Here is a 25,702-nt window from a genome sequence, read left to right on the forward strand (position 1 = left end):
AAGAAAACAGGAACAGCTTCCTAACAGACACAAAGACAAGTCCTCACCCTTCTAGAAGTTTAAATGTCTGCATAAATGGGAACAGATGTTGATATACAAATTTCATCTACATGACATGAAATCATTGGGATGAAATACGGAAAACTGAGTCCATCATCCAGATGTTTGATGTCAGGCAAAGACTTGAACTAATCTGCGAAAGTCCTGTCTACCAGAAAATGGTGTCCACTTCAGCCCTCCACCTCATAAGTAATATATGATCAGATTTTCTGTTGAACAGACATTTCCCAAGGATGGCTCCTCAATCTCAATAAGTTAGTAACTAAAGTTTTATTGGAAAATTTATATTTGTCTAGGTCTCAAAAAAAGGACACACATTTATGTTAATCATCTTAAAAATTATTTATCTTTTCACTTTATTTGTCCTCTCGATAAATTTATTTATAATAAACTGTAGGTGTGAAATCATGAAAACGCAAGTTTCAAGAAAGCACATCTAAGCCCCAAATGCACTGAAATTTGGTTAATAGCTATTCAACAAGATAGAGCATAAGTGATTTTTACTGGGTTTTCTCTTAGTAAAGGAAGCATAAGCTTAAAATCCTCAATAAAGCTATGAAAAAAAAAAAGGCTGACTCCATAGTTTCTTAATTATATTTATTTTCCATTCTGGCTGATATGACAATATCATAATTAACTGCACAACAATTCCACTATTACTAGATGAGATGATTTAAGTTGATGAATTGATCTGAGCTGCTTGACAGTCCAAAAAATCTGCTACTTCTGGCCTAAAAAACTTCACAATAAGATTTCATGGAAAGCTTTCATTTCCTGATATCTTTGAGTATTACACATATGTTGGGAGGATTTTGTGCAAGGCAAGGGTTTTATAACCCATTGTTCCATCTTCAAATAAAAACAAATCATTTCTAGTCACGCAAATTGCTTTCTTTCTTAGAACTGCTAGGAAAATGTTCACTGAACATAGCTTCTCTTTTAATTAGTCCTTATTATTTGGAACTCTGTATAATTGGTACACAAATTCCTATAAATATTTGGCTTTAAAACTGTTCTAAGTTAGAAGGCAAAAATGTTGTCTTAAAATTTTTATAGTTGATATGACCTTTTAAAATAATATTAAATACAATGTTGTAGAATTTGAACTATTTTAAATAGTTCTTCACTGAAAATAATATCATTCACCTTTCAGAACTTCAAGCACTTCAAGTTACTTCCTGGACCTTTTACCTGAGTTCTATACTGTCTAATAATATCATATCTCTTTGATGCTCAGCCCAAAAATAAAGTTTGCAAGTTTCCCAAGAAAGACAGGTGTGCATAAGATCAATTTACTCCCAGGGTCAAAGAGCAGAATTCTAAGGGTATCTAGAGACACACACCTATAGAAATTGTAATTTTTTGATGAAAATTGGTACAATATGTTGCACAGATGAAAGAGAAAAAAGTGTTCTTAAAGTATACATATTGGTGAAACTAAAGAGCAGATAGAGCTGACAGCTCTCTAAAAATTTATTCCTATAGATCTTTTTCTTCTGACATGTTCCGGTAAAACTTTTAAAAAGATCTCTACATGCTGGGTATAAAGAATAGAAACTGGACAATGAATAAAAGTGTAGATCACACCAGCAGTAAATTCATATATATTGCTCTTCACTGAAGTAAAATATCAATAGAAGAAAATCATTACTGCTTTGTTCCCAAGATTGATTGACAAGTCCAAATTTGAAGCCCACATCTTCTTTATTAGCCAAGTGTTTCAAAAAGAGAAAATGTGGGCTTGATTTGTGAGCTATGATAAATGGTCTGGGAAAGATGGTAGTAGGGCCAATTTGATATGTACAGTATTTCATATTGGCAAATTGTTTCAAGAAATTCCACCCTTTCCCAAAATGTATTCGACATCCTTGGGAAAATACATACTATCATGAGCATAATATATTTGGTTGTCATTAACAATTGATAACCCATTTCCAAGTGGGAAGCATCAAGCACAGTTCTAATAGACAAAATAAGACCCCAAATCATTTTGCAGTATTGAGTATGATTTTTAGATGACAACAAATCATTCTTCATTTCAAAATTGGATCTAAAAGCTCATTTATCACTCTATGTTCTATTAAAATTTAATTTGGTATTTCTCAAGTTCAATTACATACACATTCCAAAAAATCTATGTGTGTGTATATATATCTATAGAAAGAAAATATTTAAAGAAAATATTTCTTTTAACAAAGCAGGAAAATGTATTTCCCATTGTAAATAGTCTAAGTTATCCAAAGGAAGAAAAATTGTAGGGGTTTCATTGGCTAGGCTCTCTAAGTATGTCAGATGAGGGAAAGGCACAAAAAGAAGTGGTTTGGAGTTATTATTGATACAAGGTTAGTGAAAGTCTAGGAGTTGTTTTCAATTTAAAATAGTGTTACCAATGTAGATGTCCAAGCCAAATGCTAGATAGACTGAAATACATTTGCAAAGAATTTCTCACTATATTGTTTTGTCATCCCTACTCTTGACAGAGGAACTCTATAGCTGGGGATAAAGGAGTACTGTCTATATACTCAAACTTGTTGGCACCCAGTCCCTGATCATTACATACCAGCTGTGTGACATGAGAAAACCTACTGAAACTCAAAAGGGTCTTCATATTCCCATCTGGAAACTGGGACCACTTAGCTCAACAACTGATAATGGTGAAAAGAACTGAATGACTAGCAAATATTCAGTCCTTAATGAATGTTCTATACTACTATGTTATTGGTATCATTATATTATGTCATTATTTTTACAGTGGCAATACTTTGCATTCGGTTAGCATGAAATTACATTAAAATTTCATATAAATAAGAATAATGAGCATAAAAATCTACTGGTTGTCATTATCAACAATACATGTTTTCTATGGTCCCATCTCCTTTCTCAGACAGAATTTAGCAACCCCCTCTTCAGTCTATGCATGTGACAAGAATATTCAGAAATCAGTGCTCTAAAATTAATTAGAATAATGATGATATGTTTGATAAAATAACAAGGAGATAAAAATAAAATAATGCACTTATTTATGTGTCCTACCCCAAATTATCTACCATCATTCCATACTAAACCGAACCACTCTAACAAAACTCCCAGCTGACCATTATTGACCAGTTGTTTGAAGAACACTTGCTCTATGAACATGACAATAGGGCTCTATCCCCTGCTATTCAATTAAATACATTATTATTAATTTTTGCCACGAGCAGGGGTGAAATCATAGAAAACTATGGTTCCTATTTTAAAGATGCCACACTTAGAATTGACCATTTGACTTATGCTCTAAGAATAGACATGCTATCTAGTCAAGTTTCAAGCCACAGTTCTGTATTAATGGATTTTAAATTTGCTTCTATTATTAAAGAAAACAAGTCTGAACTAAAGACAGGAGAGGAGAAAGAAAATAGGCTGTCTGGACTGTTTTTATGTGCTCAACTGATTCAACTGTTTTGACTATGTGACGAATATTCTAATTTTTAAACATTCCAATTGGTTATAAGGTCAAGGTATTTTAGCAAAAGCTACATATATAATAAGCACAAAATATTTTGGTTAAGTAATTATGGCAACTATGGACTATAACACACTGGCTTGAGGAGTTGTGCCTCGTTAAATCACAACATGTTCGCATCAAAGGAAACCAGAGCCACAGCTCTATGCTACTCTCTTGGAGCATTCTCATTGTGTACCACATGAGCCGTTTATTATTTCATCAAAACCCTCTGAATGTAAGGGGTTTGTACTTCTTCTTTTATGTAAAAAGTCACACAAGGATGACATTCATTCACTCATTTAGTTTTTCAATAAAATAGGGAGAATTTCAAGAACTACTAATATCTTGCTTCTACATTGAAAATGACTACTCAAGCCCTACCCGGTTTGGCTCAGTGGATAGAGCATTGGCCTGCGAACTGAAAGGTCCCAGGTTCAATTCCAGCCAAGGGCATGTAAGTTGGTTGCAGGCACATCCCCAGAAGGAGGTGTGCAGGAGGCAGCTGATCAATGTTTCTCTCTCATCCCTTCCTCTCTGTAAAAAATCAATAAAATATTTTTAAAGAAAGAAAAGAAAATGACTACTCTTTTTTTTAAACAATTGAAGCTGTTTTCCTCTTTAGGTTTAATTAGAAGCATGAGAAACATATTTTCTCATGCCCATGATATACAAACTATTTAAATGTCCCTATATAAATAATCACTTTAATATTTGCAAAACTCTTAATTAAATAGGTAATCTTTAAAATAACCTATCCAGTGATCATTTAGAGATTATGGATAAAACAAAGCCAGTCGAACAAACTTTTGAAGTGATTGGAACAGAGAATACTGAGCAGACATTCAGCAAAATTATTTGTTGAATGAAGAGAAGACATCTGACATTGTTGTTATAAGCAAATGACTGGATGTTCAGAGTTCTTTGCAAACAATACTCCTTCAGGGGCCAAGAGATAGTTAGGTTGCACATAGCTCCTTCAGAGTTTTGCTAGGCTCACTTAATACCAAGAGTTTCCAATGCTTCTCTTAGAGTCAGCATGATGTCTACCCTCTTTGACTCATTTATTTATTCATTGATTCATTCAGCCCATATTGAATAGCTCTTCTTTACCATGATGTGTACTAGGCATTTGTGACTTGGGTCAGGGGGGAGAGGGCTTATGTTTCATTCAAAGTTCACTGTGCTCTACTGCTCCTTAGTCTTTTGAATCATGAGCAGTAGAAGAGTAGCAGTCTGGCATGAAAAAAAGAGCGAAGATCTCAGAGCCATAAACTGAGTTCACATCATGACCCTTCCAATTAGCAGTTCTGTGGTTCATACAAACCACTTAAGAATCAGCCGTAATGTCTATAAAATTTCTAATCTAGGACTTGGCATGTAAGACCTCAAAAAACTAGCCATAATTATTTTGTAAAATGGTAACCTTGAAATATATTTTAGTTGAACATGAGAGATATTTGATATTACTATTTTGAAAACTCTTGTGAAAAATCTTAAATATATCCTTCCATTATTTCAGGGACGAATGATTAACTGCATGGAAGAAATAACTACTTATCTGAACTAATTTAGGTATTCCATTATGTTTTTAAAGTTATCTTTAAAATGTATAACAAACATGAAAATGTGTGATTTGCCTGAAATTTTCTTCTTGCCATAGACATAACAGAAATCACAGGGCAATACAAGGAACACATTTTGGCTGGGAAAATGAGTAACCATATTATATCCCACTATAAATGTAGTTTCACAGAGAGGCGACCCCTTCAAAGATACTCATCACAGTCCAGAAACAATTAAAATTTAAGAAAAAAGAAAAGGCACCATTTAGTTCCCGCCCCCCACCTCCATATCCTACACCCATACACAGAAGCCAGAAGGATCTTTAGTTTCCATACTGGGGAAACAATGGTTGTGTTAAGAAGGATAAATAATACTTCATCGAAATTATTTGGGATACTATTTCATTAAGGCCCCATATTAGAAAGAAATTTATACATTTAAATTGGCAATTCTTTGCCTGTAATACACTTTATGAAGTATTATCCATATTCTGGCCATACAATCCCACCCTAATGACCTTGAGCAAACAGAGCATGACCAGTTCATGACTCCATGATTTTCAGTCTATTCTTCCTGCCAGTATGAATCTGCCCTACTCCAATTCCTTTTCCCCTTGAAACCTCCCACTCAACCTGAAAGCACTAGTCAAGCAATACTTGATGAAGCCTTTCCTGAAACCGTTCAAGAAGGGTTCTCTCTCTCTGTGTCTAAGGACATCTGTTCTCTAGAACATAAAGTATCACCTCTATTATGTTCTCTAAGAGTAAGTCAATTCTGAATTCCAAGTGCTTACCATGGTGCCTGGTATATAATATCTGTTCAATCAATATATATATATTTTTAAATCCTGACTTGAGGATACTTTTCCATTGATTTTTAGAGAGAGGAAAAGAAAAGAGAAATATCTATGTGAGAGAAACACATTGACTGGTTGCCTCCTGCACATGCCCTGAGCCGGGGCCGGGGAGGAGTCTGCAACCGAGGTAAGTGTCCTTAACCAGAATCAAACCTGGGACCCTTCGGTCCGTAGGCTGATGCTCTATCCACTGAGCCAAACCAGCTAGGGACAATCAATATTTTTGAATGAATGACTTACTTTGTTGATTCCTCCATAACAAGTTCACAAGTTTTTCTAGCCATATACATTAATTAGTAAACAGTTCAAAATGAAAAGAATTACTATGATTTAAATATGGTTCTTAAATAACTATGAATATTAAAAGCCACAATTTCACATTTTACACTAAATAATAGTGCTGCTCCTCTAATTAAGCTTAGATATGGTGACTGCACTGGGAAATTTAGAAAAGTTTGCTAATATGTGTGTACATTACAGGCAAAGAGAAGGTGTCATTCTTGAGGACATTCAGTAAATTTCAGGGGTAGTTGATTCACTTACCATTTCAATCAAAAAACAATAATAATGTATACTTACCAGTAATATCTGTTTTCACATTATTTAATGAAATTATTACTATTCAAAAGGATTCTTTTAAAAAAATCTTGACCACTCATTTTGCCATGTGAGAACAATAGGTACAAAATATAGCCCAGCTGGCTTGGCTCAGCGGTTGGGCGTTGACCTAGGAACCAGGAGGTCATGGTTCTAATTCTAAAATTTACATGGAGCCACAAAAGAATCCTGAATAGCCATAGCAATCTTGAGAAAGAACAGTTAGAGGTATCATGTTACCTGATATCAAATTATATTATAAAGCTATAGTAATGAAAACAGCATGGTATTAGCATAAAGACATACATATAGATCAATGGAACAGAATACAGAACCCAGAAAATAAACCCTTGTCAATATGGTCAATTAATCTATAAATAAGGAGGCAAGACTTTACAATGTGGTAAAGACAGTTTCTTCAATAAACGGTGTCGGGAAACTGGGGTACTAAATATAAATTATCCCCAGGCCAGTGTGGCTCAGTGGTTGAGCACTGCACCATAAAACAGGAGGTCACTGTTCAATTCCTGGTCAGGGCACATGCCCCGTGTTGGGGACTCCATCTCCAGCAGGGGGTGTGCAGGAGGCAGCTCAACCAATATTCTCCCTTCATTGATGTTTCTATCTCTGGCTTTCCCTTTCTGTCTCTGAAAATCAATACAATTAGAAGGGAAAAAAAAGGAATTCTTAACATTGAAACCACTATGGTTTCTTAATATAATTTTTTAGTTTTACTGCTAATTAACATAAGATCTTCATGGACAACCCAAATTTTAAAATACATACACTTATTTCTGCTTTTTTCAATTACATTATATATATAATAAACCCTTGTCAATATGGTCAATTAATCTATAAATAAGGAGGCAAGACTTTACAATGTGGTAAAGACAGTTTCTTCAATAAACGGTGTCGGGAAACTGGACAGACACATGTAGAAAACATAAGCAGTTAACTCTTTGACATTGCTTTTAGTAATGTTTTTGAGAAACATATACCCTGGCATGGAAAACATAAGAAGAAAATAAACAAGTGGGACTACATCAAATTAAAGAGGTTTTTGCACAGCAAAGGAAACCATTAACAAAACAAAGACAATCTGCTGAATGGGAGAATATTCACCGAAGATACATCTAGATGTTGATGTACCTTTTTTCTTACATGCATTTCTTACTGGCTCTGTAGCAATATTCGGGCCCCCAAACCATATATTTGGAGCTGTGATGGAAGGCTCCTTTAGCTACTTTACTTTAGTTAAAAATTTACATTTCTGTTTTATGTTTGGTATTGTTTCCATTGACGTTTGTTTTATAATTTTCCACTTTCATAGAAAGAAGTACCAACCTGAATGCTTCAAGGTACTCAATATCTCCCATTGGGGGATCAAGGCCACCTGTCCAGGCTATATTTATGTTGTATCCTTCTCCACGGCCTGTTCCAACCTGGGAAGAGAAAACCCACACCACAGTGGGTAGATGAAGGCACAAGGAAAAAAGCGAGAAGAGGGGAAAACAAACACATGTGAGCTCTTGAAATAAACATCAAACAAAAATGTCAAATCAGCCCACCCTTGCTTGACAACCAGTGCTCTGGGTTATGCACTTGTTCTGCACTGGTTCTTGCTCCCGTGGGACAAGTCAGTAATCTCGTGTAATTTAAAACACCAGCAAAGGACAAGAAAATTATGGGTAATCATGCAATGCAATTACCTGAAAGATACAAATAAAAGTGGGGCTCTAAAGAAATAAACCGAACCTCATTGGGGGCTCCACTGCCAGGGAAAAAGTTCCCTTCATCATAGCGATGGAGTGAAATGTACAGGATGCTGGGGTCAGCATAAAAGGCCTGCTGTGTGCCATTTCCATGGTGAACATCCTACAGGGAAAAGAAAGCAGATGACAAATACAGTCATGTCTAACTCGGCGTGGAGACAACTTTTCTGATTTTGAGTTCCCTGTCCTTCTACCCCACCCTCCTTCTCACTGTCTGTCCTTTCCCTAGGTCCTCTTTCTCTCTCCCCTTCAGCTTGCTTCCACACCACCCCCTTTACTTCCTGAACTTTCAGGCAAATTACCCTTTAATGCACTCATTTTTTAAACTGGCTTCTAAAAATCAGGAAACCACAGCGAACATGCCCTGGAGACTCCAGATGAGCAGTCATTGAGAAAGCCCAGTCCTTTGGTACAATTAGATATTTATACACCGGCCCTTTGTACTCTTTGCTTCGGTGATGGAATCTCGCATCCTGTTTTATGGAGGAATTTTATGACTTATTAACTGCCAACAGTTCATAACCCCTCAGGCTTAATTAACTAGCCTCATTGGCCTCTGAAGAAAGACTAATGTTTAAACTACAAACTAGTATTTTGCAGAAGGATCTATGGCTTGCAGAGCATTTTTGCAATTCTTGACAGAACACTAAACATGCGTGTATGCATTGATTTGCCAAGTCCCACCATTGAGGTCAAAGGCTTTGCAACCAGCTGAGTAAATTGGCTTTCTTGAAGCGTTCAGTTCAGTTAGCAATCCCTCAGCAGTTAGAATCACTTCAAAAGAGATGCCAGATGCAAAAAGGGCTTCATACTTTATTTTGGTAAAATCGTGACGGCAAGTCAAAGCGCAGGAGCATGAGCTCATTAGCTATTAAATCATTTGGTCTGAAGCAGAAAGATGGCATGGGGCTTTGTGCAATCTTGTCCAATGCGCCTAATTTTAATATTATAGCATGGCTCTCTTCCCAGCCTTCTTCCTCTTCTTTTTTCACCCCTTGTCATTTTAATAGATAAAAAATTCTCCAAACATTTGTAAATGATAACAATTCAAAACTTAACAGTTCTTCTTTAAAATTGTTTTATGATATAGATATATGCTGGAATCGTCAAAGAAATGGGAAAAATGAAACTAGTAGCATTTTTTTAGCATGTCTTGACTAAAATACTCCAACTAATATACATCCTAATACCTCCTGAACAAAAATAAAATAGATGACTCTTAAAAGTGAACAATCTATATATCTGTATTCAATATAATATTACTGCTATATGTGTATGCAACATATACAGTTTCAAGTTCTCTTATAAAAAATTTTGGTCACCTATAACTATACCCTTACATAGTACTTAATTTTATATCAGTAAGAATCATGTTATTTTCAACAGTGATTCCTACAATTTTGGGGTCGGGCACTACATTAAATACCTTGCATGACTTACTTAACCTTATGATGCATATGGTATTATTCCCATGGTATTTTAAATTAGTAAATAAAACAATTGCTAATTTCTGAAAAAAAGTAAACTGAGACTCAGAGAGTTTCACAATAATTTACTAAGGCTTTTTAGAGAAAAAGTTGCGAGACTGGTCTTGAATCCACCTCTTACTCCAAAGGCCAAACTCATAACCATGATATTGTTAACTTACATTCATTATCTCTTTGATCCTCTTAGCAAACCTGTGAAGTAAGATTGGTGGTCATTATTGCTCCTTATTGACATTCATATAACTTGTCTCCACTTCAACCTCCAGCCCAGAATTCCCTCACTAGACACCACCAAAGCCTCCCTGTGGTGGTCCTGAAAGCCTGCACCGACCTTCTCTCCACACTGTAAACATATACTAGTCCTCTCTCCCTTTTATGTAGTACATGAATCCTAATCAATTATGGAATCACAAACCACTGGGGAGATGTGCATCATTCCAGAAACTTATTCTAGCTCAACGCATACACATCAGGAAAACAAATAGCTTACTGAAAATATATCATTCCTAGATTTCTGAATGGTCAAAAGAAAGGAAGGGGGAGATAGCAAAACTATTTTCCTTTATGTGAACAAAAATGAAAAAGTTTCAGCCAAATGTCTTTTGAGATTGCTACTGGATACCTAGAGGATGAACAAAAAAGAACTTGAAAAACAACTGAATGTTTACATTTCTACTACATGATGGAATTTTTAATTATTAGTAGTATTGTAAGAAAACTGTTCCTCTGGGCCGAAATGCATCCATACTTTGAACACCAAAAATATATTGTCTTGATTACTTTTGTTTCTTTAGTGGTGTTGTACAAGTTTCTTTAAGAATGTCAAATAAAAGATGATCATCTATCTTAGATATAAAATCATTTGTTCTTGAAAAATGTGTTGGGCGCTTATTATTGTATACATTTCTGAATAAGAAATATAGTCTTGCCCACAACAGAAAAAGGATTCAACAGACATTTTTTTCTTGAAATACACAAATGTATTCTAAAAATACCTAGATAATTCTCAATTCCATATTCAAAACACTAAGAGATAAAAGTAAGAACAAATATGTCTTTTGTTTTGGTTAACAACATAATATAAGCGTGAAAATAGAAATATATATATATATATATATTTCAGCTTTCTTTGATGCAAAATATTCATATAAGGCAATAAACAATCAGGTATGATCTGAAGACTTTATACACTAGACTAGTATAAGAAAATCATTGGTGATTGTATTATAATAATGAAAGTAATTGAATCACTAAAAGACTAAAAATAAACCTTATATACTGTATAAGACTTTCTGGAAAATGCTGAACATCATTTCAATGTTTTAATGCTCAAAAATGTACTGCAAAAATTTACTTTATGTAAGAATTTAGGACCAAGATGTCGTATTAAAATGTTAAAATAACTTTGAATAAATCATATATTCTATCAGCTAAAGTTATCACTTATAAGTATTTAGTATCAGCACTTGTGACAATTCTTTGGTCAAGTTTGGTGCTTGATCAACATGGACATTTGACATTTTGACATTTGAAGTGTTGGTTTGGCTCAGTGGGTAGAGTGTCGGCCTGCGGACTGAAGGGTCCCAGGTTCGATTCTGATCACGGGTACATGCTTGGGCTACTGGCTCAATCGCCCGTAGTGGGTGTGCCCGATGTAGCAGATCAATGGTTCTCTCTCATCATTGATGTTTCTATTTCTCTCTCTCACTCTCCTTTCCTCTCTGAAATCAATAAAAATACATTAAAGAAAAAGAAAGCCCCGAACACATTATATTCAAAAACAAGGTCACATTAAATAAAAGCTACCTGAGTCATGCAGGCAAATCATACTTCTAGAACAGGTTCAACCCTGAACGCAGTGACTAGTCTCTTGTGAATTGAAAAGCACGTATACCTGCTTCCTCTCCTCACCAATCTGAATGTTTCTGGAATCTTCCCCAGAGGGAGAACTGGAATGAATACACTCCACAGATCAATGAGAATCAACCCTGCCTCAGACACTCAATGTCTCTGAACTTGGCTGTGGCCCCCAAAGGAGGAGAATTAGACCTCTGACTCTCACTTTACTAGGCAGGTAAAAATGCAGAAACTAGCTGCTGGACGAGAGGGTAGCTTTGTCTTCTGGTGGTCCAAGAATCTGAGGAGCCAGCTCATACTGCTGAGCTAAAATGAGTGACTTTGGGTAGTCAGAAATGAGGTTCTTTTGCCATTGGAGCACCTTCCCTTCTTCCCTTTTGCTAGCTTACAGGACAGACCTGTCAGCCGGGGAGAAAGGATGTCTCTGAGCCACGTGGCACTTTAAAACTTCCTTCTCAGCAGCTGGGAGGAACAGGGGAATTTCCTCAAAGTATCCCTGCAGCTGCAGGATTTGGACGCCTTGAAAGTCAGGCTGGTGGTGATCTCAGAGGCAACCCTTTGGACAGAACTTCATATATTTAGAGAATTTGAAACAAAAAACCTTTCTACTACAGCCTGCTGGGACACCAGTATCCTTTATCATTGGATAATGGAGCTAATTCACAATCAAAGGCCAGTAATCTTACAGGATTGGAGCTACCAAGCAACTTATTTATAAATCAGACAGAACTATCTCCAGCAGTGTTTTATCCTTATATTAATGTACAAAATAAAACTTTACAGGCCAATCCTCCAAGGTGCAAAATATCCACCTATCGTAACCTAACAGTTCAGCTTTTCAGTCCATTGCAAAATGCATTACTTTAGAGTTTGGATGTCACAAATGTGTTTTCATAGGGACTCAACAATTATTGATCATCTTCATAGAACCACAAAATGGTAGCAGAGGAGATCCCTTGGGAAGTAATAGAAGATTCTTAAGGATAGGATAAACGGTTTACAGATCTTCTTCCCCCATAACGTGGATAAATTTAGAAAACTTAGAAAATTTTTCCCACAATCCTTGGTCTTCATCTGCCATCCTGCCTTCAAGGTTTCTGCTTATCTTTCTAACAAAACTTAACAGGATTAGAAGGCTATTATTTTTTAATTTGCTCTCTTATAAATATGCAAGCCAATAATTATTATTTCAAATGTCACTTTGTATGGACATGGGAAAATGGCTACTGATGCCTTCCTTTTTGTTACGTTTTAAGACCTTGCTGCTGTAGTATATCTAGGCCTTCAACACATTTCTTTAATGGTGAACTATGACCTACATTGAAACTTAAGCATAGTTGGAAAATACCATACAAAGTTAGCTTTCAATATCTCAGCACCAGAGCGGCTGCAGTAAGGCTCCGTTACTGTACCTGGAAGAGGTTAATTCTTACCGAGCACTAGAAATGTTTATCAGCCTGCCATTCCTTTTATCTTCGTTTTAACTTAACTGAGTATTTCTTCACATGGCTTTGTTTGTGCTCTCAACCCTTTGGTGTGCCTGCTTAACTGAATCGGAGGGCTGGACGGGGAGGCCACGACTTACCAATAAGATTTAATTATGAGTGCAGATATGAACAAGATTTAGACTATTAAGCCTTGCACTTCAAAAAAACTTTTAACATATTTTGCCTTTAAATCTTTTATCACCTGCAAAAATTAATTAAGTGCAGATGTAGCAGGTTCGCTTTGGATGCCAGGGTTCATTTCCTGTCTATGCTTTGTCAGACAACCTATTACACCTCCTCGTGAACTGGAGGCAAACCGAAAACGGGGCTCATAAATCACCAGTCAGCTCTCCTTCGCCCCTTCCTGGGCTGGTCCTTTTGTATGGGGCAGGTCTCCAGCTCATTATTCATGAATATACTATAGACAACATGCCAAGTGTCATCTGCATTTAAACAAACCATTTGTTAAACAAATTATAACTGTATTGTGTAAGAATGGATCATGTTAAAATGCAAGACTCATCTAATGCCTGTGACTTTTAATCACTCGGGGTCCCTGCCGGGAGTCATCCCAAACTGGCATCCGTGATCCGAACTCTTTTCAGAAAGAATGACACGCTGACTTGTTTTAATAATACCACTGTTGCACAACAAGCAACATGATTGCTAACCAAGGGAAGTGGCCAATTGGTTACCAAAGCAACAGCATTCTTTCCAGCATATCTGACTGCTTAAAGTCTATATTCTGGAGGGAAAAGTAAATTCAGGTTCTGTTGGGTTATTTTAACTGTGGAAGTATCAATTCATTTAAGGATCATAAAAGTTGCCCTGATCTGCGCCTTCTTCTCATTAAATTGCAGTTAACACCATGAAAGTGAAACGTGAATGTTTATGGTTTCAGAACTGCAATCCTGAATTTAATGAGTTTCCACATTCAAAGGAAACCCGCCCTTCAGTTGTTTGCAAGTGCTAAAAGCAAGACAACCTAACAGAGAAATACAAATGCATTCCCTTTTATCTCGAGTCATTGAAAATGCAGCTCTGGCCAGGAATACATACCAGATCTACAATCAATATCTTGCTTATATTTAGTTGGTCTCTCAAGTATTTGGCGGTAATTGCAACTGAATTAAAAAAGCAGAACCCCCTGCGGAATAGAGAAGAACAGAGAAATAAGAAAGCAAATCAGCCGGGAAAACCATTATAAATAATGTTCAGAGCATTTTTAAAAATGCTATATGATCTCTGAAGCCATAAATCTGCTTCTGGGAGTACCTCGCAAGATTTTTCATTCCATCTGCTAACAATTAGAGGCTTCAGAGACATGCACGGGGCAGGTGACTGCCAGGAACCGTGGCGCTCAGAGATGGGCAACAGTCCCTGGTACTTACATGGCTGTGGATTCTTCAGCGTGATGGCCTGGGGGCCTCACAACAGCAAAGCCATTCTGCAAGAACAAGATAAGTTTCCAACGATCAGATACGGGAGGACTGCTTGGATCTCCATGTACCACAGAGCATCAGGCGCACAAAGACTAAAGTCGGTGGAGGCTTCAGAACTTGTTTTCTTGCCCCATTACCATTTCATAAAACGAACAGAAATAATATAAATGGCCACATTTTCTCCGATTGTACCTCAAGAAGGAGGCTCCCACAGAGCCAAGGGATTTGGGGGTTGTACCTAGCTGGCAAACGTGCAGGTCAGCTGTTGGACTAGCATAATACATTTTCAGAACAACTTCTTATTTTACGACACCAACATCCCACAGAGGGAGAAGAAAGTCATTCTTGGTGCAGGTTTGGGTCAAAGTTCGGAAAAACCAGGGAAGATCCAAAGTGAAAATTCTTTCGCTGGATTCCCTCAATGGTTCTTTCCACTCCAGTGTCAGCGAAATGATAGATTTACACTCACACACTCACATACACACAAAAGAAACCCCAGAAAGGTGAAAAGGAGAACAATGGAGAGCCCATATTTCTTCCAGTCTATAAATTTGGCTTGGATGACTGCCAAGACTTGCAACTTTATTGGATTCTCTAAGTCAATTTCTAGCCCACGTTCTGGAATTTTATAAAGAATTCCAGGGCTGAGTAGCAATCAGATCTATCCCTGATCAAGGAATGCCTTAACCTCCAGATGAAGGCGTTGGAATGCGTCACACGGGAAGCCGAGGGAACTCCAGCATGAAGGAAGGCAGGGGTCTATAAATCCTTGCAGAGCTGGCATGCTCAGGAAAGTTGGGTTGCTTGACGTGAAAAGAAAATCATTTATCAGGTGGTTCACACCACCTTTCACTTAACTATGATTCAAGTAACGTGCTCAAAAGAAAATGTTTCTTTAATATACAATCCTAAAACTTTTGAAATAATTTTACTAGAGCCCAGGGATATTTTTTTCCAAATCTTGCTACAAACACAAAGATAATATCAGGAAAAATTATCTATTCCCTAGGACAGTGATGGGGAACCTTTTGAGCTCGGCGTGTCAGCATTTTGAAAAACCCTAACTTAACTCTGGTGCCGTGTCACACATAGAAATTTTTTGATATTTGCAACCATAGTAAAACAAAGATTTATATTTTTGATATTTATTTTATATATTTAAATGCCATTTAACAAAGAAAAATAAACCAAAAAAATGAGTTCGCGTGTCACCTCTGACACGCGTGTCATAGGTTCGCCATCACTGACCTAGGACTTTAAGTATACATATATTCTTCTAGAATGTTTTGGTAATCAACACACGAGTTAAGCTGTTATATATTTTGATGAGCACATATATACTGATTAACTCAGAAGCAAATTAGAAGTCAAATAACACCAAATCAATTATTAATCTACAAGTGGTGATACATTCCCTATTCTTCTTAAGATACTTCCTATCTCTCTGATATATATGATAAATATAAAAGAAATTAAAAGGCTTCTGAGAATGGCGAAATCAGTAAAGATTCAGATAGGTGCAATGTATTTTATTGGGGGAAACAGGGTGAAAATAACAACAAATATAATAAAGCCAACATAATTAGCATGTAACAATCTTATAATTAGACTAGAGGCCCAGTGCACGACATTCGTGCACTTGTGTGGGGGGGAGGGTCCCTCAGCCCGGCCTGTGCCCTTTAGCAGTCTGGGAGCCCTCGGGGGATGTCCCTGTGGGGAGTGGGCCTAAGCAGGCCGTCAGACATCCTTAGTGCTGCCACAGAGGTGGGCACCACTCCTGCACTTGCCAGCCGTCAGCCCAGCTTCTGGCTTCCCTGTGGGAGCACACTGACCACCAGGGGGCAGCTCCTGCATTGAGCGTCTGTCCCCTGGTGGTCAGTGTGTGTCATAGCGACCAATCATTCCGCAGTTCGGTTGATTTGCATATTACCCTTTTATTATATAGGATTAACATTATAATTATATTGTACTATTCAATTTAAAATAGGTAAAGGGCATGGCTGGACAATAAAAAGAAAAATATTCAGTGATGAATAACCATAAGAAAAATATTCAACTTATATTAGTAATCAAATAAAAGCAGATGAGAAGCCCAATAGAAAGACTTTTTTTTTTCCAAACCAGGAAACTGGAATTTTAAAAAATACACTAAGCTGACAATGGAGTTGTGCCTTATAGACTCATCAGTGCTGCTTATAGAAGGATAATTTATTATTGCCTTTCTGGAAAATAACCCACCCCTAGGTATCTAGAGCCTTTAAAAATATTTATATATCCTTTGAATATATACGTAATATAAGAATAAGTAATCTACCTAAAGGATTTTTGCCCTAAAGGTATTATTAACTGTAGATTAAGTATTTATGTAAATGATAATGTTTTATTTACAATAGGAAAAATGAGAATTATCTAAGTTAACTAATAATAGAAGAATGTTTATATGAATTATGCTACATCTATACCACAGAAAATTAGGCAGTCATTAAAATTCTGTTATTATAAATATTTAGTGAACAGAAGTACTTATCAGTTTTTAGGAGTATTAGTGTTAAAAAATAATATATACAGTATGATATATCTAAATGACAGTATTATGTGGGTTATCTTTAATTGCTAATTTCATGTCTTTTCCAAATGGTTTTACAACAAACGTTATTTCACAGTGAAAAAATAAAAAGCATAAAACAAAGAGGAAGTGGAGAGGTAGATTTTAATGGGTCTTAGGGAAAGTGTTGTGCTCAAAAAGGCTGAAAAATGATGTGCAGGGTATTCTGGGCAGGAGGGAAAGGATGAACAATGGCTCAGAAGAAAGGATTTTGGAAAATATTATGTACAAGAAATCCATATAAATAAAGATCATGTTAAAGAACAAAATGGAAATGAAATCATATAGGTAATTAGTTGGATTATAGAGAACAAACAAATAGAATCTAATTCCATCTTCCTTTTTGCTCTTACAGCCAAATTCCTTGAACAAAGAAAGGGTCTGCCTTTCACTTTATAATCTTCCACAGTAACCAACACCATTCTACTCAACTGCTTCTGAACCTGCTTCATTTGGGGTTTAAAAGTGTCTTCTTTTTGCCAATAACAAACCTTTTCTCAGTCATCATGAGCCAACTAAACCTTCCATTGTGCTCTCAGAAGTGGTAAACTCCCCTACCTTTCCCATGTCCTCCTGAATACCCCCTTTCCTTAGCTGAAACCTGGCAAGGCTGCTTCTCCTATGATCTACCTGCTCAAGTGGTAGCTCCTTCCTCTCTGACACCTCACACACCTGCCTGCAGCAGAAGATGGGGCTGGTGTTCTCCTTGTTCCTCACAGCTGCTTTGAGAGCATAAACCCCACTGCACCCACCCACCCCAATAATGCTCTCTTGTAAAAAAGGATTAGATCACATAGGAAGAAAGAAGACACAACACAATAAGATGACAGACTGTACCCTGGGCCAGCCCGCTCCCTTTCCCACCTGTTACACTAGTATCTATCCCATCTCTTGCAGTTAGGATTCCATTCCCTCCTACTTTTCCACTATAATTTATGCTAAGTTCCCAATTATATATATTTCATAAGATTTAGCCCTGACTGGTTTGGCTCAGTGGATAGAGCGTCGGCCTACGGACTCAAGGGTCCCAGGTTCCATTCTGGTCAAGGGCACGTACCTTGGTTGTGGGCACATCCCCAGTAGGGAGTGTGCAGGAGGCAGCTGATGGATGTTTCTCTCTCATCGATGTTTCTAACTCTCTATCCTTCTCCCTTCCTCTCTGTAAAAAATCAATAAAATATATTTTTCAAAAAAGATTTAAATATGCTCAAGTTTCTGCCATCTTGAAAATAGAATTATATATTAACCAAGACACTACAAATATATACATATATACAAAAAATTATATTTATATATATATATTCATCCTTAGCCCCATTGATCCCTCCAAGTACCACTCTTTTCATCCCCTTTAGCAACCAAAATTCTTCAAAGGTTGGTCTACCTTGCTTTTTCATTTCTCCTTTTCTTCTCCTCTGCCTTAGTCACCAATCTCTACTTTCTCCTCCACATCCATTAGTCCACTAAAGAAGTTTTACTAAGGTCATCAATGGCCTCCATGTCACCAAATCCAATGATATTTTTATGGTCTCAGCCTATTTGGCTCCTCATTAACTTTCAATGTATATTAGCTACACCTTCCATTTTAAATGCCCTTCTCTTGGCTTCTGTGACTGCATATCCTCCTGCTTTCCTTATCTCTCTCTCCCCTTCCCAATCAGTCTCCCTTGAAGGCCCATACTCCTCAGCCTGCTCATTAAATACTGAAGTTATTCAAGACATCGTCTTAGACTTCTCTTTTCTTTCTACCCTTACTTCCTCGGCAATGCCACCACTCTCATGTATTCAATTAGCACTTATCACCAGATACTCCACAGATATCTATTTCCAGGATGAACACTCCACTGAGCACCAGACCAAAATATCAGCCCATGTATTCAATATTTATACTTAGATATCCCCAAATCACTTCAAATTCAACATATCTTTTCCCAGCCTTCTCTAACTTACCAAAGTTACCATGATTCATCTACTCTCTGAAGTCAGGAACCCATTTTCCCGAGTTATCATTAATGGCCCCTCTCCCTGGCTTTCCTCCATCTCATTTTAATTCATGACCAATTCCCCTTGATGTTGCTTCCAAATGCCACTCAAATCTATGTACTTATATCTATATCCACCCCTTGAATATTTTGCCTTCTGAATTTGTCTTTCTCTCCATCAGCTTCCAGTATTTACTCTTAGTGATTTCAATGTCCACATGAACACTTCATTCAATACCCTGATTTCTCAGTTCTCTGACTTCTCACCTTCAATAAATTTGTCTTCTGTTTACAGTCATACTCCTTGATCTTACCGTTACCAGTAAAACAACTCCTCCATAATTCAATGTCAAACATCTATCTTTCCTACTATTCTACTTTCCAGCTAATGCCTTAAGACTTTCAATCAATTGATCTTACTTAACTTTTACTGTCATTTACCTCACCACCATGTTCACTTCCCTCCTCTCTGGACTTAGAGGGTCCAGTGTATTCACATCCTTGCATGCACTTTCAGACACCCTGTCCCTTTTCCCCTCCAGCATACACCTCTGGTCTTTCATATCTGCTCTGGCTACCATAATGAAATACCACAGGCTGAGTGGCATAAATAACACACATTTATTTCTCTAGTTCTGGAGGCTGGAAGTCGAGATTGAGGTCTAGTGCACTCTTCCTGATTTGCAGATGTTTGGCTTTTCCTTGGAGTCCCCACATGGCCTTTCTTCTGATGCACTTGCAAAATTGGGAGAGGGAGAGGGAAATGGAGAGGGAGAGGTAGGAGGCAGGAGGACACTCTGGTGTCTCTTACTCTTCTTATAAAAACACCAACCCTATCAGATTAGGGTCCCACCCTATGACCTTTATCAGTTTCACACAGACCCTATCTCCAAATGGGGCTTCACCATATAAATTTGGGTGGACACAGACCTCTGGTCCACAACATACTTTCAGTCATTTCGTCCCTTTCTTCCTTCAACATTTCTCCCCGGTAAAATTGCAACACTGATTAAGAACAACTCACATCTGCTCTGTCCTGCACCTAAGTATATATATATGAAACATAGCCAGTCTTCCTTTAATTTCATGATTACAAACCTCAAGTAGGCTCTTCAGGACATCCAGAAATCACACTGTATTTTGTAGTCAATTAACTCTTCTTTCAGAAGAGTATTTCTATCTTCCCCTTTTTTCAAATTAACCCTTGTTCAATCTTTACCCCTTGCTGATGACTTTGCTTCTTATTCCACTTAGAAAATAAAAGCAATTAGAATAAAATTTCCTCATCTTTCCATAATAAAATCTACCCTTCTTTCCCCACCATTCCCTGATCCTAAGAGCCATTAATTCCCCTGAGTATTTAATGGCACCCCCTCTGACCGATTCAAGGACACCTCACCTGCAGTTTCCCCTCTCTCTCTGGTACCACCAGCATTTTCCTAGATTGGATTGTTGCCACCAGAGTAAAAAACATATAAGTATCTCCTCTTAATAAAAACAAATCAAGCCCAGCTGGCGGGGCTCAGCTGTTGAGAGTCAACCTATGAACCAGGAGGTCACGGTTTGATCCCTGGTCAGGTCACATGCCTGGGTTGCGGGCTCAATCCCCAGTGGGGGTTGTGCAGGAGGCAGCCAATCAATGATTAGCTCTCATCATTAATGTTTCTATCTCTCCCTCACCTTCCTCTCTGAAATTAATAAAACATATTTTTTAAAAAATCAAAATAACAGTATCATACATGGTATGGCAAAAGTAGGTTTATAGTTGTTTGTATAAAAAATATAATAAATATACAAAAATAAACTGTCTTTGTATGCTCACAACTGTAAACCCACGTTTGCCCACTTCTGTACTATAATGCTACAATGTAACATATAATACATAACAATCATATTTGCAAAAAATCATGTGATATATAATAAGCTCTAATGTGTTTTACTCCTTTAATCCTAACAACATCTGAGGGCAGATAATATTATCCTCATTTCATAAATGAAACAATCCAGTCACAGGAAGATTAAAGAACTTGCTTAAAGTTTATGACCAGCAAGTGACAGTGCTGGGATTCTATCCCAGACAGGCTGGCACCGTCAGCAGGTGCATTTAATAAAAACCAGCATTTAAGACTGGCTGCACTACTCAACCCGGCCTCTGCCCACTTCTTAAGCTTCACCTTGTACCACTATCCAGTGTGTTTCCTCCACTCCAGCCTTTGCACATGCTCCTAGCTCAATGCGGAATGTTCTCCACTTAGCTATCCCCTCCTTTCACCTGGATAACACCGCCTTCTCTGCCCATTTCCAAGCCAGCATCACTTCCACAGGGTTCCCTGAGCCTCGGCTGGTCCCAAGCAGGTTCCTCTGTTCATGCTCTTAAATATCTGCCCACCCTCATTTCTGAGAATGTGTCTTAGTTTGCAATGATATACTGGTCACTGCAACTGATTTATTTGTTTTATTATCAATTATTGTGGTTTATGATTTCTGTCCACACCCCTACTTCCCACAGTGGGGTCACCACTTTATGACTTGGTTTTATCATCCACACTTACATAGTGCATGGCACACAGCCAGAGATCGGGAGAGAATAAAATAGATGTGAATAGCTGCTCCTCGGGCTCTTCTTCCTGTGGCCACTCCTTCGCTCTGACCTTGGCTGCCTGCCTTCTCTCAAGGGTCCCAGCTTTTGCAGGCCAGCTTTTTTTGTGGGCGGTTGCCTCTTAGACTTCCTAGCATCTTCTTTCTTAGACATAAAATTCTCTAGTCCTTACAGTTCATGGGGTCTTTTATTCAATGAACTATTGTGGAAAGTGCTTTAACCCCTTCCCCGGCAGAAACGTGTATACACGTTTTCACAAAATGTTCTTTTTTCAGTCGTCGACGAGTATACTCGTCGACGACTGAAAAAAGAACATTTTGTGAAAACGTGTATACACGTTTTCACAAAATGTTCTTTTTTCAGTCGTCGACGAGTATACTCGTCTAAAACTTTACCTTCAAAAACCAGCTACATACGTACCATTCTAAATAATTTCATCTAGAAACTTTCTGAGGAAATACTATTCTTAACCACAAAAATGGGAAGAAAAAATAATTACAAACTGTTTTCATAACCAGCATCAAAAATACTAGATAGAACCAAAATAAAAAAATTAGACTGAAAAAGAAACGTTTTTAACAAAAAAATTGTTGGGGAAGGGGTTAAAATAAGATATTATTATTATTTTTACAGAATAATCTGATTTTTACACTGGATTTTGGACCTCTTGACAAGGAATTTGTTTTGTAATTTTCTGTACCCTTTAATGTCATGTTTACAGATGTATTGTATATGATATCACGTGAACCAAAATTGTCCTTGTCTCAAGAATATTCAAGGAATGTTTTTGAATGAGCACTTTAAATAGATACTTTTCTGTCTTTTAAAATAACTTAATAATCTACTAGCTTCACAAAATATATAAAAACTTATATATCATAATAAAGGATTCAATGGCTCAGCTTATTTTCTCATCTAATGCTAACAATTATTTTACTTTTGTAAAAAATATTGTTTTCTTAAACTTTAGAGTACGTAGGATGTTCCCTCTTTTAATTTGTGAACATCTCAGACTTTAGTAGTAAAACGTACAAATGATCCCACACAATTTTAATTTTTTTCTACTTTACTCCATACAATCTGCTTTATATTTTTTCAAAGTTATAAAGACCAAGGAGTTAATCTAAACAAATGCATGCTAACGTACTTTTCTGTGAATTTGTATCAATTTAATGATGATGTAATTTTTATCTTAATATTCTAATTTATGAAAAGTCTTTTAAGTTTTCGATTCTCTTTAGTCACGAATATCACTAATCATAGACCTCTGGCAGTATTTTTCCATCACTAAGAGTAACAATGTTTAAAGTACTGAGTGTGCTCACACACATTCTTATTTTTGTCGTTGTTGGCTACATTAGTGTTATGGATGTTTCTTCTCAAGACAAGGAAGTATTTTTTGATGTCCTAAGGGCTAATGCAAGAGACTATCTGCTCCCCATATATAGCCAGGTGACATCCAAGAAAGGGAGTAGGACTTCGTATGTAAAAATGAATTTGGTCCTAACCAGTTTGGCTCAGTGGATAGACCTTCGGCCTGGGGACAAAAGGGTTCTGGGCTCCATTCCAGTCAAGGGCATGTACTTTGGTTGCAGGCTCCTCCCCTGCATGGGCCCTGGTTGGGGCACGTGCAGGAGGCAACCAAACAATGTGTTTCTCTCATATCAATGTTCCTCACTGTCTTCCCCTCTTTCTTCCACTCTTCCTGAGAATCAATGGAAAAATATCCTCAGTTGAGGATTAGCAAAAAAAAAAAAAAGATGAATTTGAATGAGAAGGAAAGGAATCTAGTCATTCTAGACTAGTCTGACTATTTGCACAACTGATGACATTTTCATTTTCTAGTCAACTTTACCAAAATGTCAAATATATTTGTGAATTCCGTAGTCAAACCCTCCCCAGGAAAGTAAAGAACAGGCACTAAGCACATCACTAGAAGCACTTTAAAAGTTCACTTTTCACTCCCCCTGACCAGAGTTCAGATTCCTCTCCGTAAACTGTGTTTATTGTCATGGCACTGACAGAAACTGAAAATTAGATCAGTGGAAAAGTATCTGATTATTTTAGTTGTGACATTCATTAAGATCGTCTCATGGACAGCAGAAATGCCTATCTTCATTTTTCTAACACCCCCATGGTCAAGTGGGCATTCAATGGGCAATAAGGAGCATTACTAATTCCAACTTATAGAGAGTAATTTAGGTTTCAGAAATCATGATAACCATGGCCTAATCACCACTGATGAGAGAGATGTAGAAAGTCAAGAACATATATACATTGGATAACAGAATCAGGCAATATATACAGAATCCAGAAAGAGAAAAGCAAAGATTATTTATAAACTCTTAAAATATTAAGCGATGAACTAGAGTTTAAACTACTTATAATATCCAGTAGGCCCGGTAGCCACTTACTAATTTTGATTGATTTATTCTTTATGAAAGCATAACTGCATATAGAAAGTCTGTGTAATAAACTGACAAGAGGTTGTGTTACTTTGTTAGCAGTAGTTGATTAACTTTTAGCTTTTAACTTAACTTGTAAAATGTAACTCTAGTTTGGGAAGCTGCAAGAATAAAAACAAAGAAAATCTGTCCTGTTGAAAATGTTTTATATATAACTTCCTACAATCCAAAGAGTAATTGAGCATGTCAGACCAGTTGATTGGAATTCTGTTTTTAAAATTTCTCTTTTAGTGCATTGCTAATTTAGAGCTCAGTCATTTACCTCCCAATGCTAAGTATTACCACTAAAGTATTTCTGAATGTACTAAAGTATCAATCCTCAATGAAATATGTATAAAACCAAGCACAGCATGGAAAAACTCTACAGCATGCATTTCCAAGTAAAGATGTGATGGTTGAGTTATTACTTCCAATACATTTGCTGAATTGGAATGTCATGTGCAATGACTTAAGTGCTTTAAATATTTCACTCGAAGCCAAAATAGGAGGTACCTCTGATTCATACTGATGCATTATCAGTTTTGAAAATGACTTTAAGAAATATTTCTTTACCTACATACATATAGATTGCTTTTTTTTTAAAGAACTGGAAATATATGTTTTAAAGAACAGGGCATATTTTAAGCTAAGTTGATATTCAATGATAACTATATCAGGTATATCGGTACACAAGCTATTTGGTGCTCCTATAAAGAAGTGCAGAAAACAGCCAGAACCCAAGAAGAACACAATTTACCTTCTAACAAATCAGTTTGCTCCTAAGTGCCCTAACGTCTCACTGAATGTGCTTGCCAAGAATGAAGCCTTTTACCTCTTGATAGCTCAAAAGAGCAATGAAAATAAAGCATGCTTTAGCTGATTTGGCACATTTTAAAAAAATCATAGTAATAAACTTCTGGTTCTTTATAGTAAGTTGTGCAGAGGTTAAGAAGTCAGAAACTTGGTGAAGATAATGCTTTTAAAATATTTAATTAGATAGAAGATCCTAATGTTCTCCTATTATAATAAAATTTTGTTTTTAAAAATCATGGCTTGAGATGATTGTGTTGTCTTCTATTGAACGCTGTTTTGTTTTGTTTTTCATTGTTGTATGGGGTTTCTCTTTGTTTATTCTTTTTGCTTTGTGGTTGGGTCGGGGTTATGATATTTGTTGTAAAACGATATATAATATAAATAATACTGCTCATCTTGCTACATTAAGTACTTCGTTCATAAGAATTCCCCTCCCCCCATTCAGGTACAGTTGAATAAGGCAAAAATGTCCATCAAAGTCCTCTAGCATCTTGTGGAATGCCTATGGTGGTTCATCTGAACTTGACTGAACTTTGCTTCCCTTCCAAATGGTGCCGGTTACACTCATCATAGTGGTATGAGATTCTGTTGGCTAACAAAACTGAAAATTCTTCAAGTGGCAATTGTCCAGTGTCTCTGTTCATATCACTG

General features: G+C 36.9%; 1 protein-coding gene across 1 annotated transcript in view; it reads right to left on the reverse strand.

Annotated features, from left to right (window-relative positions):
- The window catches only part of HDAC9 (histone deacetylase 9), a 455,800-nt gene that overhangs the window by 145,817 nt on the left and 284,281 nt on the right, over positions 1-25,702 (reverse strand). Inside the window, exons 18-21 of the mRNA XM_015558167.1 lie at positions 14,558-14,613; positions 14,226-14,313; positions 8,319-8,438; positions 7,908-8,005 (exon numbers count right to left, since the gene is read on the reverse strand). Coding sequence (XP_015413653.1) covers positions 7,908-8,005; positions 8,319-8,438; positions 14,226-14,313; positions 14,558-14,613 — 362 coding nt within the window. The remainder of the gene's footprint in view (positions 1-7,907; positions 8,006-8,318; positions 8,439-14,225; positions 14,314-14,557; positions 14,614-25,702) is intronic.

Source organism: Myotis davidii, unplaced genomic scaffold (genome assembly GCF_000327345.1).
Source record: "Myotis davidii unplaced genomic scaffold, ASM32734v1 scaffold168, whole genome shotgun sequence".
Lineage (NCBI taxonomy): Eukaryota > Metazoa > Chordata > Mammalia > Chiroptera > Vespertilionidae > Myotis > Myotis davidii.